The sequence below is a fragment of the Grammomys surdaster genome, unplaced genomic scaffold, assembly GCF_004785775.1.
Source record: "Grammomys surdaster isolate TR1022 unplaced genomic scaffold, NIH_TR_1.0 271, whole genome shotgun sequence".
Lineage (NCBI taxonomy): Eukaryota > Metazoa > Chordata > Mammalia > Rodentia > Muridae > Grammomys > Grammomys surdaster.
In genome coordinates this window covers 1,393,127-1,405,302 of record NW_021604712.1, presented here as the reverse complement: position 1 = coordinate 1,405,302, position 12,176 = coordinate 1,393,127, and the positions used below count along the sequence as shown (strand labels likewise).

The following is a 12,176-nucleotide window of genomic DNA, read 5'->3' as shown; positions in this document are numbered from 1 at the left end:
TCCAGGACCTCTGGTAAAGCAGTATTCTTAACCACTGAGCCATCTCTCCAGCCCCCAGGTTCCCAGGTTTTCTTATTTCACCTCTTAATTATCACATGAGGAATACAGAAGACAGGGAATGGCCTCTGATGAATACATGCCTGGAGATTCCATGGTTGGAGATAGCCAGGAAGGTTACTTTTCAAAGACATTCCAGAAAAGAAACCAGTCTCTGCCTGCATATTAACTGTAGACAAGAATAAGTATTATAGAAGCAGTTTTACAGAAGTTCTTTAAGTAAAAAGAAAACAAAGAACTCTGGCAAAATGGCTGCATAAGTGTCTATGAGTCCAGTAGAAGCCAAAGAATGAACCTGCTTTGAATCTAGTTGAATGAAACGCTACATGTGTAACTAGCACACTAGAGACTGGGGCAAAGGTGAAATCAAACCTCACGATGGATGAATGTGTATTTGGTTTTAGTCCATGGTCATCCATGGTTGCTGATATAGGACATGCAGAAGGTATGGTCTTTGGGGTCTGATCCCCGTGACTAGATCTCTTGTGGATTATTAACTTTCAAAGTGTTAATCTCATGACTACAAATAAGAAACAGTGGTTTTTAAGAGATTAAATGAAGGGAAGGGAATTCTTTCTGTACATTTTCCAGCACTACTACCAAAACAACAGCATCAAAACTCCAATAAAATAAATGAACCAAACAGCAACACCCTGGGGGGGCCACATGTGCTGACACCTAAGCAACAGCTCTCTGCCTTCTTCTGCCTCCACTGACTTTTCAGAGGTGAAGCCAGCTCCCTTAAGAAGGAAACACTAACCACTTTTTCAGCTGACTCAGTATCTTTTTGTGTCAGGACAGCGGCTGTTGAAATTGCATTTTCTTGGGGCTTTTATGCCGGATAGAATAAATCATGTTGCCTCATGAAGATAAAAAAACAATCACATAAGTAACTGGGGCATGCTAAAGAGGAGTCCAAAGGACCCACTGGTCTGGTGATCAGGCCTTGAAAGTAGGATGAGCTCACTTTTTCCCTAAGGTCCAGAGCAGAAAAGATAAAGCAAGAACGAGATGGGTACAGTCTTCAGAGAATACTGGCTTGATAAGCTTTGATTCTTGGGCGAGCTCAACAGCAAAGGATAATCAAGATGGAGGTGAGATCCAGTGGGCATGAAGAAAGTGGTTAGGTATTCAGAGCTAGCCCCACAGGAGAGGTGAAACATCTAGGGTAGGCGCTTGCCTAGATAAAGAACACATAGATTGAATCTGGAAGCATCTGTTCCCAGAGATCCAGTGTGATTGCACAATGGGACAGAAGCATCTCTAAGGTGCAGGTGAGTGGCAAGATGGACCTGCCCAATCTGCCCATGGAGGTGAGAGTGCAGCCAGTGAAGTAGTAAGGATATAGAAGTGAAGCCAGCTTATTGGGAAGAAGCTCGGTAGGGTATAGGAAGGCAGCTACAGCTCTGCCTATGGCGAGACATGTGGATCCAGAGAAAGAGAAGTGAGTGCTGGGATTGTGGTAGATGAATGAGGATAAAGTTAGACAGAGCCCTGAAGGCTCTGGACCATAGTCCAGGGCTAGCTGTTCACGGCTTATTTATATACTAAGTATCCATTGACCATCGTGGACTGAATTGACCAATACAGGTGTGTTGAGCTGAGGATATTCTCTTCTTCTCCCAGGTTTATATGGTAGGAGACTCAGAAAGGAAATTAAGTATGGAGGACTACTGAGTTACTCACAGCAGCTTATCAGGTACAGTGGAATTGAATTCCAGCATCAGGTTGTGGAAGCAACAATGACAGTTTTTATGCAGAACACTGAATCTGGCGCCTTCACGTGCACTGCCTGTGAAGTCTCAATGCAGTTGCTTTAGAGCAGCCATTAATGTTCCCACTTTGCAGATGACACCAAGGCTCTGTCATGTCAGATCTCCCAACCAGCATCCTATCAGTAGCAAGTGCTGCGAGGAGGATTGGATTTGGGTCTGTTTTGACTCCAAAGCCTGTGCTCTTTTGATCATGTCAAAGCCCATAAATATAGAATACACACAGCTAGAAGCACACGCTGGTTCGGCTTGCTCCACTCAGAGACACAGGAAGTGTAACAGAGATGACAGCATGAGACAGAGGAAGAATTAAAATAGTGCTTTTAATATAATTTCAGCAAATGTACAGTATATACTTTATATCATGTATCTCTAAACTGCTCATCTGGAAAATATAAGCTGCAAAAATACAGACTACCACGCTCAGAATCTATTAAGTGTGTGCTTTTCTTCCTCTTCTCTTTTGGGAATCCGGATTTTTACACCCTTCTGTTAAAGCTCACCCTCTGCTGATTTCTTTGGAACGGTTAAGAGTGGTTTGGTCAGAGAAGCATCCCCAGAGGGAGTTTTCTAAAGCATGTCAGAAAGCCATCCCCGCAGAAGCGAGAAGAGGGATGGACCGAAGGAAATTTGCACATCAGTTCCAACCTTGCATTTTAGGGCTGATGCCCGCTTTAGAGGGCAGCTGACCACATGCCACCTCCTTAGTCCTTGTCACAGGCCTGTGCTTGAAGCCTCAAAGGACCACATATCAGTTAATCCACATAGGAACCCTTAGGTTGTTGGGCAGCACAGGGCTGTCAGGCCTTGAGGTCTGTGGATGGTGGTGGTGACGATGATGATGGTGGTGGGCTCCGGTGTAAGAGGGCAGCCCCTCAGCTTCGCACAAAGGAGTCTTCTGAAGGTGACTGTGACTCAGGGCAGGTTTTCTCTGTCTCAATGTCTTGATACTCTGTGCCTAGAGGGGAAGGAGGGAAGAAGAGCCAAAAGGAAAAAAGAAATGGGTCTTTTCTGTATTTCCTATGCTCTATTAGTCTTACAGCACAGCGTTGTGGCTTTCCAGCCAAAGGGATGAGCGGAAGTCACAGCAGTAAAGGGTTAGCTTTTTCTCCATCTCACCCTCAAAAGAACAGATTGTAAGCCCAAGGACCTCTATGAAGACTGGATCTTTCAAAGCATATTTATCTATATCATGTCAATACTCATTTTCGAGATGAGTTATACCACAAAGGTTGTACCCCAAACCTTTGTCTATCTTTTAGACAGGTCACCAGTAAGATCTTGTGTCCAGGTGTTACTTGGAGTCCAAGTGTCACTTTATGTCTTTATTAAAGAGGAGGCTGCGTGTCAGGTAAAACCACTTGAATCCCAGCCATGTTTTCTCCTCTAGCATTTGGGACCAGTTTATTGTCCATTCACAGACAGTCACTGCATGGCAAGTCAAACAATCTCTTGGCTAGAACCAAGTCTGAGCTCAGGTCACACTTATATAAACGATGGTGTGGTTTTATGTGAAAAGCATTAACATTTTAACTCATGCCTATGACAATCTGCAAGCCATGCAAAGCTAATTCATGGTGACATATGAGTCTCTTGTTTAGTGACAGGTGTGGGAAGACCACAGTAATCCCTGGTTATTGATCTGTCCTCTTTTGATTTTGACCTGGTAGTTTAAAAGGTAAGAGAATTTCCTTGGCATTTAGAAGCCGGAGAGGAAGAAGCCCAAAAGTCTGTGTATGACTTTTTAGAAGGCTCATGTTCTTAGAGTCTTGGGAGAACTCATCAGAGAAGAATTCCCCAGATGCTTTTTTTTAAAAGCATGTCAGAATGCCATCTCTCCACAGAGATGCCAGAGGAGGGATAGGATGAAAGAAATTTATACATGGGTTAGCACTGCTCTTTGGGGCAGGGCAGGAATGAGAGCTAAAGTTGCTTCTTACTCAGTACAAGTGGCTGGGAAGGGGTTGATATGGCTAAGATGGAAGAGGAAGGCTTTGAAAGGTCTCTACTGTTCACTGTTAGAGTGGAACAGCTTTTCTCATTTTATGGTCCTGTGTTTGCAGGCAACATTTTGCAGAGGTCTTGTAGCTTTGGCTCATTTCTCTGAGAAACTATTGACTCTCAGTAGGAGTGGGACAGCTCCGTCTCTTCCCTGTCACAGACGGATGTTCTGTTGGCTTCCAAGTTCCCACTTTGAAGGTTGTGTTCTGGGCTGGAAAGAGCTCCAGTTCAGAATTATGGAGACCTGGTAATGACTTTTGATGACCTAAGTAGCTAGTGATCTTGGGAAACTTGACCTTTCTGGGCTTTTCTCGTCTGATCTATAAAGGGGCAGGGGCGGGGGATGACTTACCTGTCAGGGAAGGAATAAGAGGGTTGCTGGGGCCAACTGGGATTCTGCATTCTCAGACTGGGCATGAGGCTTGCAGGCTTAATAAGCAAGAACTCCCAACCCCTTCTCCCTTTGAGCTGCTGGATTAAGCTCAAGCTGTTCTAGTTTTGTTCTTTTTACAATGAGTTCCCTGCATTGCACAGTTCTGCTTCATTTTATGGCCTCAGATTATAAATCAAACTTTCTTGCCAAATTTATCTCCACAAGAGCCACCTTCCATTTGATTAGCTTGAACTTAAGAAAAACAGTAAGGAAACTACAAAAATTTCAACCTACAGAATGTCACATCTCCAGAAAATTGGCTACATGATTCCATTTGCTCATAGCAAAAATAATAATCACTTCTACCTTATGGAAAAGTATTCAAATGTATGATTATTATCAACCTCTGATTGTCGACTTGAATTGTTATTATAAAAATGGAAATATCTAGATACTCAGGTTCTGAAAGCCTGCAATCTGGAAAGGAAGACATAGTCAATATTTAGCAAGTTGGAAGCCCCTGGGTCAGAGATATATGAGATGGGTGTTATGATACCTCATAGGAGATAGGGGATGTGAGCTCCTGTCTGGTACTGAGAACAGTCTCTACGACTCTTGATACATTTCATTCTGTTTCCTTTTACCTGCCTATCTTTGGAGGAACACTTTATATAAATGGACTACTGAGGTCAGGGATAAAGGACATGGTTAAAGGAGGGAGAGCCAACACTATTTCCAGATTACAGCTGCCATTGTGTCCTGCTTCCTATTCCAGGGGGCACGTGAAGAATGTGTGACCTCTGGTTCATTTGTGCTAGAGACTTTGAAGTTAGGCATTCCTCGGAGGCAGGGAAGTCTCCCTCCTATTTTGCTTGGTGGGGAGGAGCATCTATTATGGTTGTCAACAGGCACTTTGGAGGCTTGGGTTTGAATCTCATCTCTTCTCATGACCTCGAGCCAAATCTGAATGCTTCCAAGTTTCCTTTTCCTAACCTATAAAATATAACTAGCAATAGTCGCAGCCTCACAGGGTTAGTGTTAAGATTCAATGTGTTAATAATGTACATAATCAGCCCAGCTCAGAAGCTAGTTCAAAGTAAGCACCTGATAAATGTTAGTGACTGTTATTATTAGCTGTTACTAGTGCTTACCAATTATTCTACCTGACAGATTGATTAGCGCTAGAGTGCCAATGTTTTATGTTAGTGCTGAAGAAGGAAAGGGTTTGAAGTTCAGTATCTGGATTCATTCCTCTTTTCCTCTTTCATATATTTCTCCTGCATTGTGTCTGTATCCTTCTTTAAGGTGTATGGAGGGAATTTGATCAGTCTAGTTGAAATGTCAAATGTCAATGTCAGACTGGAAGGAACGACAGGTTCTGTAGTTCAAATTCTCTATTGCACCCAAGAGAAAAATAAGGTTGCCTTAAACTACCAAGTCTAACAACAAAAAGGCACTTTCCCCTTCTTGGAAACAAGTGAGATACTTGAATTAGAATTCTTTGTTCAGGGACATTAGGGTTGATGGACACCTACTCCTGGACTCTTTGGAGAAGTAACTCAACCAATGCTATGGCCAAGATTTAGGTGCCAGATCTGCCCTATTTATGTTGAACTGTTGGTATCTCTAATACAGTATTGCCTCAGCATACCCTGGCTGACCCTTCAGCCACTGACTATCTTTGTAAATAAAGCTTTGTTGGTACCCAGCCCAGGCATTTGCTCATTTATTGCTTCAAGCTGATCTTGGGTGATACCATTAGGGTAAGTAGTTTTAATAGTCTGATGGGCTACAAAGGCTTCAAGTATTTTACTAGATAATCCTAAACAAGAGTAATGTGTTGCCCTGATTTGGTGGTCCTACCTGCGAGTGGTGGTAGGGGTGACTCTCTCCTTTGTCTTCTTATTACTCACTTGGGAGACACTGTTATTTGGTATTGAGAACCCTGCCTTCTTTTTCTCTCTTTATTATATAACAGCTATCGATCAAAGCTTGCTACCACTGCGAGTCAGCCCTGAGCCATCTCTCACATCAGACAGAACCTGGCTGGGAATGCTCTTTCGATGATTTGTTTGTGTTCACTGAACTGTGAGCTCTTGGAGGAGAGGAACCATGTACCTAGTCTAGATGACACCTGCCCAACGTTTTAGATACAAGGATGACTGGGTCGTGTTCAAAGACCATATCCTCCAGGAAAAGAAACACCGCAATGAAAAATTATGCTATCAGAGATGGCCTCTGAGAAGTAGGAACCCTTGTCTTCATTTTTGAGGTAGGTAAACACCAACACCCCTGAGTTACAGTACCATCTTTGTTTGAATTTCCAGTGTAGGTATGCTAAGGCATGTTGATCCCACCATGACTTGGTGGTAGCTGAGGTTCTCCACATGTGTAAAGAGCAAAGGAAGCAATGTGGAATGATGGGATCCAGGTGTAGCACAAAGAAGCGACCCCTAGCAAAGGCTTGTGAACAACAGCAACAATCTTCCTTGTTTGTCATGCCAGTGAGAATGTCTTCTAATTGGCCCTTGAGTGACAATACTACTCTAGAGGATCGGGTTTCCACAGCCTGTCATTTTGGGTCAGTTGTCTATGAAATTAGGTTTTTGTTCGGAAGGATAGAATTGGGTGTGAATTGGGTGAATGCAGCGAATCAGAAGGAGAAAAGGGCAAGGAAGAAAAGGCTAGGTTCGGATCTCAAATGAATTTCCTAAACCAGATTTTATTTCACTATTATCCTCTTGGAAAACTTGGTGCCCCTTAGGTATTTGATCTGGATTCCTAACGTAAAGATTAAGGTTAACTGTATTGAAGGAAATACAGAGGAACAATGAAAACCCTACTGTTTGATGCTCTCCCTGATTTCTGGCCAGATAGCTGGCAGACCCATGCATCAAAACAATCAGGTAAGAACAGCAAAAGCCAGAAAATAAATACCTTCCATCTGTCAGTGAGAAGCTGCACTTGGGTCTCCTTGCTCACCATAACCAAACAAACCAAACACACAGCAAAAAGACAGCAGGATTCCAATCAACAGCAAGGGCAGCTTGTTCTGCCTGTGTCCTTCTTTTGCCTGACTATGAGATCAGACAGTTGATTTCTACATACTGATATCTATTATTTCATATCACTGAATACTGGTTTTCAAGACTTTCCTGGAGATCTTATGACACATCCCATGGTTGGCAAGCCAGAGTTGATGAGGAAACCACTCTTCCCCAGGACCAGAAGCAGCATATTGCAAGAAAGCCAGATGGGCAGACCGATGGCTGGCCCACTACTGTGTCTCCTCAGAGCATTTGTCTGTGAGCCCAAATACATACTTACACTTTCTGGGTTCCTTTATAATGTCTCCACTGGAAGCTACTGGAAAGGATCAACTAGTAATCACGCCAGAATCTTAGGAAAATTCCCCACGGGCAGCATGACTACCTTCTAGTGACAGGCTGAGTGTATGTCCTTGTGTAGGACATTATTGTAGATTACCTCAGGCCTATAAAGCCTTTCTATAGTGTGAGGAGAAACTCCAGGGCATTTCTGGATCTGGGCATCCAAATGGACAGATACCACAACACCCCTCCTTGAAAGGTCATCCCCAGAGCAACTAACCCACTGTGAGGTACAGAAAAAGAAAGGATTGTTAGCAAGAAGCACACCCTCCCTCCTGCTTGGAAGATGCTAACTCTCAAATGGCTCCTCAGGAGCTCTTGGCTGCCTTTATTATTTTGCTGTTAAGCACTAGCAGCAGGCTCCTTAGGGGAACAGAAAAAGATGGATTCTCTCGCTCTTTATTAACAGTGAGGAAAGTCTGGGCATCCTGTGGCTTTGTTAATACCCCCTGGGGTATCAGAGCTTTGTGGACTCCCTTGTGGAGGTGGGAAGTGTGTAACAGAGGCACAGGTGTTCCCTGACAGCACAGAATCTCAGCAGAAGGAAGAAAAGCCCACTTCCCCCATGTGAGAAGCAACACAGGTACAAAGCATAAAACCTGCTTGGCCTCCATGCATGAGTTACAAAGATCTGTTAAAGGTTGTAGCAGAGACCTTTACATCCATCCTCGGGTGCATTCAACTAAGATGGTGGAGGGGGTGACTGCAGAAGAGAGCACCCCAGCATGCATTGCAATATCTTCTCCATCCATCCCAGGTTTGCTTTCTGTATGTTCAAGGGAGATCTTACCAGGACAACAGTTTTCATCTAGAATACCACTCAAAACCAAGCAGACGACCAAAGGGCTGGATCTAGCCTTGGATGCCCAGTGGGATATATATATATATATATATTCTCAAAAGAGAAAAGTAGATTGAATTTTTTTGCTATACATGAGAATAATTGAAAAATTGAAAGAGAGCACAACTTCATTGAAATCATTTTGCCACAGGGAGATTTTAAATTTATAAATAACTGTTGATAAAAGTGAGCCCTGGAGCTGGGTTCCATTGTTATCTTTAAGAACATTTTAGGGGGAAAAAAATCCAAGATACAAAGAGCTTAAAAATCATTATTTTTTTTCCAAAAAGCAAATCATCTCATGAAACAAAGTGTACATCCCAGGGCCTCAGTTTAGAAAGACACACAACAGAGAGGGCAGTAACCTATTAGCCATTCATTTTCAAAACAAGACTGAACCAAAACCTGTTTGGAGTGTGACCAAAGCCTTCAGAGCAACAAAATGTCACCTTACAAACTGGTTGGAGAACTGTTCCCCCTATGCTAGTTATGGTATTAATGAGCACCCTGTGTTCATGAACAAGCATAGGCTAACTCTAGATAGACAGATGGAAGGTCTGTTTTAGAAGCACCGTGAATGAGGTGGCCAACCACAGCCACAGTGCCACACAGCCATTTTCTTGGTTGTCTTGGCTTGATGTCTTCTGTACTTTGGGACTATTACTCAGACCTCCCCACTTACACTATCTGTGAAAAAACAAATATGGCACAACATCTCTGTCCTTACTCTTCTGGCCTTATTCTTTCGCTGCATCAGGTGGATGTTTAAGGTGGAAAATGAAACCAAGCATCCTTTGTGGTCTACTTTGGTACCCTACGCATGTCTACAAAAAAGGGTCCACAAAGAGGCACGAAGGGTCAGCTGACTGGGACCTTTGCTATGCATGTGTGTACTCCCATCTGACCCAGCCCCTGATGAGAGTGGCCATATTGTCTTAAGTGTACTGGTGCAACTGTCCCCCCACCCCCACTTTATGACTCTTATCCCAAATGACAAGATAATGCTCTGATGTTCAGCCACTTTCAACACACAGAGTTCAGGATCGACTTGGGACCCGTCACTAACATTTTCATGGACTGGACATGTGATCCCTTAGGAGCTTGTGGGTTTATGATCACAGGTATCACAGCTCACTCAACAGCCGTAGGCAGGAACCACACACCCCCTCTCTCCTATCCCCAGGAGCATGGCTCCCATCCACATAAACCCACATTTGAGTGAGCCTCCTTCACAGGCTAAAAGGAATGCCCACTGGATCTGAAGCATGAATATAAAAGAGCTTCTTGTGACAGTAACATCATCATGGGGAATAAAGCCAGGAGGCAGATTTGCAACTTGTCACATTACCCCGTTATCTCAAATGTGATTATTTTAAAGATGCATTTACACTCTTTCCAGAGTATCTTTTTCTTATACCACATTGTGTTTTTGTTTTGTTTTTTGTTTTTGTTTTCACGGTATCAGAATGAGGTTAAAAATTACAATAGATTAACTGTATCCCTTGAATCACTCTATATTTTTGGTGCATTAAAAAAAGGAGAGAAGTAAAAGCTTTGTTAGTGACTGAAGGGTTAACACAGATTCTAGAAGCAGTTAAAAATAGTATTAGAGGATTATACATACAACAGTTGGAAATTCGTACGCGTTGTATTTTTGTTGTTTTTTGAAAAAAAATGGCAAAACATTTGGCAAATGTAAGCAAATGACATGGGCTATATTGGCTCTCACCGGCTCTGAGCGGGTCAGTCATAGCCAGGTGAGGCCCACAGCTTCCTGAGGTCACACTGTGGGGCTGGTAGGGAGGAGGTGTTGGGGATGGGGAGGTACATGCTCCCCACCCAGCTCTCCCTTAGGCCCTCAGTCTTGAACATGGAAATGGAGCTGGTGAGAGGTGCCAACCACAGACTCCAGTCCGGATCACCCATCAACATCTCTTAGAGAACTCTGGGGGCTTGAACCACACGTAGATTGGGTGAGTGGTCTACACAGTGACCCATATTGCAAAAGTTGGAAAGAGGAGTGGGGCTCCCATCCCTCCAACCTGTACCCCTACCCCCACACCCCACCGGAGGGAGAGGGTGTCTCTAGTGCTTAATCTGGCAATGTTTTCAACTTGAACTTGTGGTTTTAGTAGACTCATTTTTTTTAAATGCCTTTTAAGTTTTGTATGTGTATGCATATCCAGAAATGTCCATCCTCCAAGCTGGCCACAAGTGTTCCCTGAATTTGGCAGTGCCTCTTGCTTGTAGCTGTCGGCATCGTGAAAACCATGAGGTGCCTTCCAAGCGGATTCTGAGCCCAGCAGTGTGCGTGTCCTCCAGGGCCATCCCATTCTCTCTTTATCCTGAATCCTGACTGGCTCTGAGTTTTAGAAAAAGGACAAAGGTCTCATGTGTATGTATGTGTGCATGTGTGTGTGTGTGCGCGTGTGAGTATGCACGTCTGTTTTCAAAACCTTCTTTCTTTTCTTTTTTTTTTTTTTTTTAAGAAAAATGACACTTTGTTCACAAATACAGAGTTCAGCCCTCCTGTAGTCACTATAAAACAGATTCCATGTTTTCACACCACTCATGGTCTTCCAGGTTATAGATAAATTTTGTCCTATGTGTCTGGTGTGCGGGCACAGGGTCCCTCCCCAGATTGTCTAGGGTCAGAGTAGAGGCAAAGAACTCACTGGTGCTCAGCCCGCCCTCGTGGTTTTTGATGTAGCGTTTATAGTTTTTCCGCAGGCACTGCCACGTGGTGGTGTAGAGGATGAAGGCAAAGGACTTGAGCGCGATGGCGATGCTGACATACAAATATCTGTAGACCACGTTGTCGTAGAGGACACAGGCGCCTTGTTCCCCGCAGAAGGTGCTCCAGAACAGACAGGTGGAGTCGATGCCAGCCCCAAAGATGAGAGGTGGGGGGATGAAACCTGTCAGAGGGAAGACATCATTTCAAACTCTGGCTCTGGGAGACAATCCACTGCAGAGATAGTCATTTCTATCCCTGGCTGTGTGCATCTGTTTACAGGACAGCTGGGAGACCACGCTGGATCACTTGGCTTTATAGTGCAGTGGTTCAAACCACAGGGATACAAAACCCAGCACTGCCTTCATTATCCAGACGAAATCATTGAGCCCTCTGTGCCTGACGCTGCCTAAGTTAATATGTGAAAAGTATTTAGAGTAGTATGTATTTACCTGGTAACTGTAAACACAAGGTAATTGACAGCTGCCATTATTCTGAGATGGGATAAAGTCATTCCTGAAGGCATGTTAGTATTAGCCTTCTAGAGGGAATCCCAAAGAGGCATGTGGTTCTGCTCTCTGCCCTTGTGCATGGGGTTTGCAGGGGCTCTGTGTGCTGCCAACTGGAGGGACTGGGGACCAGAAGTAGAATGTGAATGGATTATACTGTGTAAGGACATAAATAGGCATTTATAGTTTGAAATGAGAAATGTGGCAAACATACTCGTGGTTACTATTTGTCCAGCTCTTAAACTGGTGCACATTCTTTTCATGCGGGGCTGGGACCGGATACCCACAGCCATTATCAGAAATGTGAGGCGAGATGAAAACGTTCCCCATTCTTAACTCAAGTCCACAGCAATCTGCCGGTTTATTTGCCTGCTCTCATTCCTTTGCTCAGAGGGTATCTGACCCTCCTAAGACTAACAACCGATAGCAAAAAAACAAACAAACAAACAAACAAAAAAAAACAGTGTTTGTGATATAGCTCAGACATTATGGGTTTTTAA

At 43.7% G+C, this 12,176-nt stretch overlaps 1 protein-coding gene across 2 annotated transcripts in view; it reads right to left on the bottom strand.

The window, feature by feature from the left end:
• Positions 1-2,132: 2,132 nt before the first annotated feature.
• Positions 2,133-12,176, bottom strand: part of Slco3a1 (solute carrier organic anion transporter family member 3A1) — a 280,546-nt gene continuing 270,502 nt past the window's right edge. The window contains exons 10-11 of one of the 2 annotated variants that reach the window (XM_028776717.1): positions 11,109-11,351; positions 2,133-2,787 (exon numbers count right to left, since the gene is read on the bottom strand). In XM_028776717.1, the coding sequence (XP_028632550.1) occupies positions 2,705-2,787; positions 11,109-11,351 (326 nt within the window). In that variant the 3' untranslated portion in view covers positions 2,133-2,704. Of the gene's footprint in view, positions 2,788-10,062; positions 11,352-12,176 lie in introns of those variants that run through there. The other variant, XM_028776716.1, reaches the window with a different exon arrangement.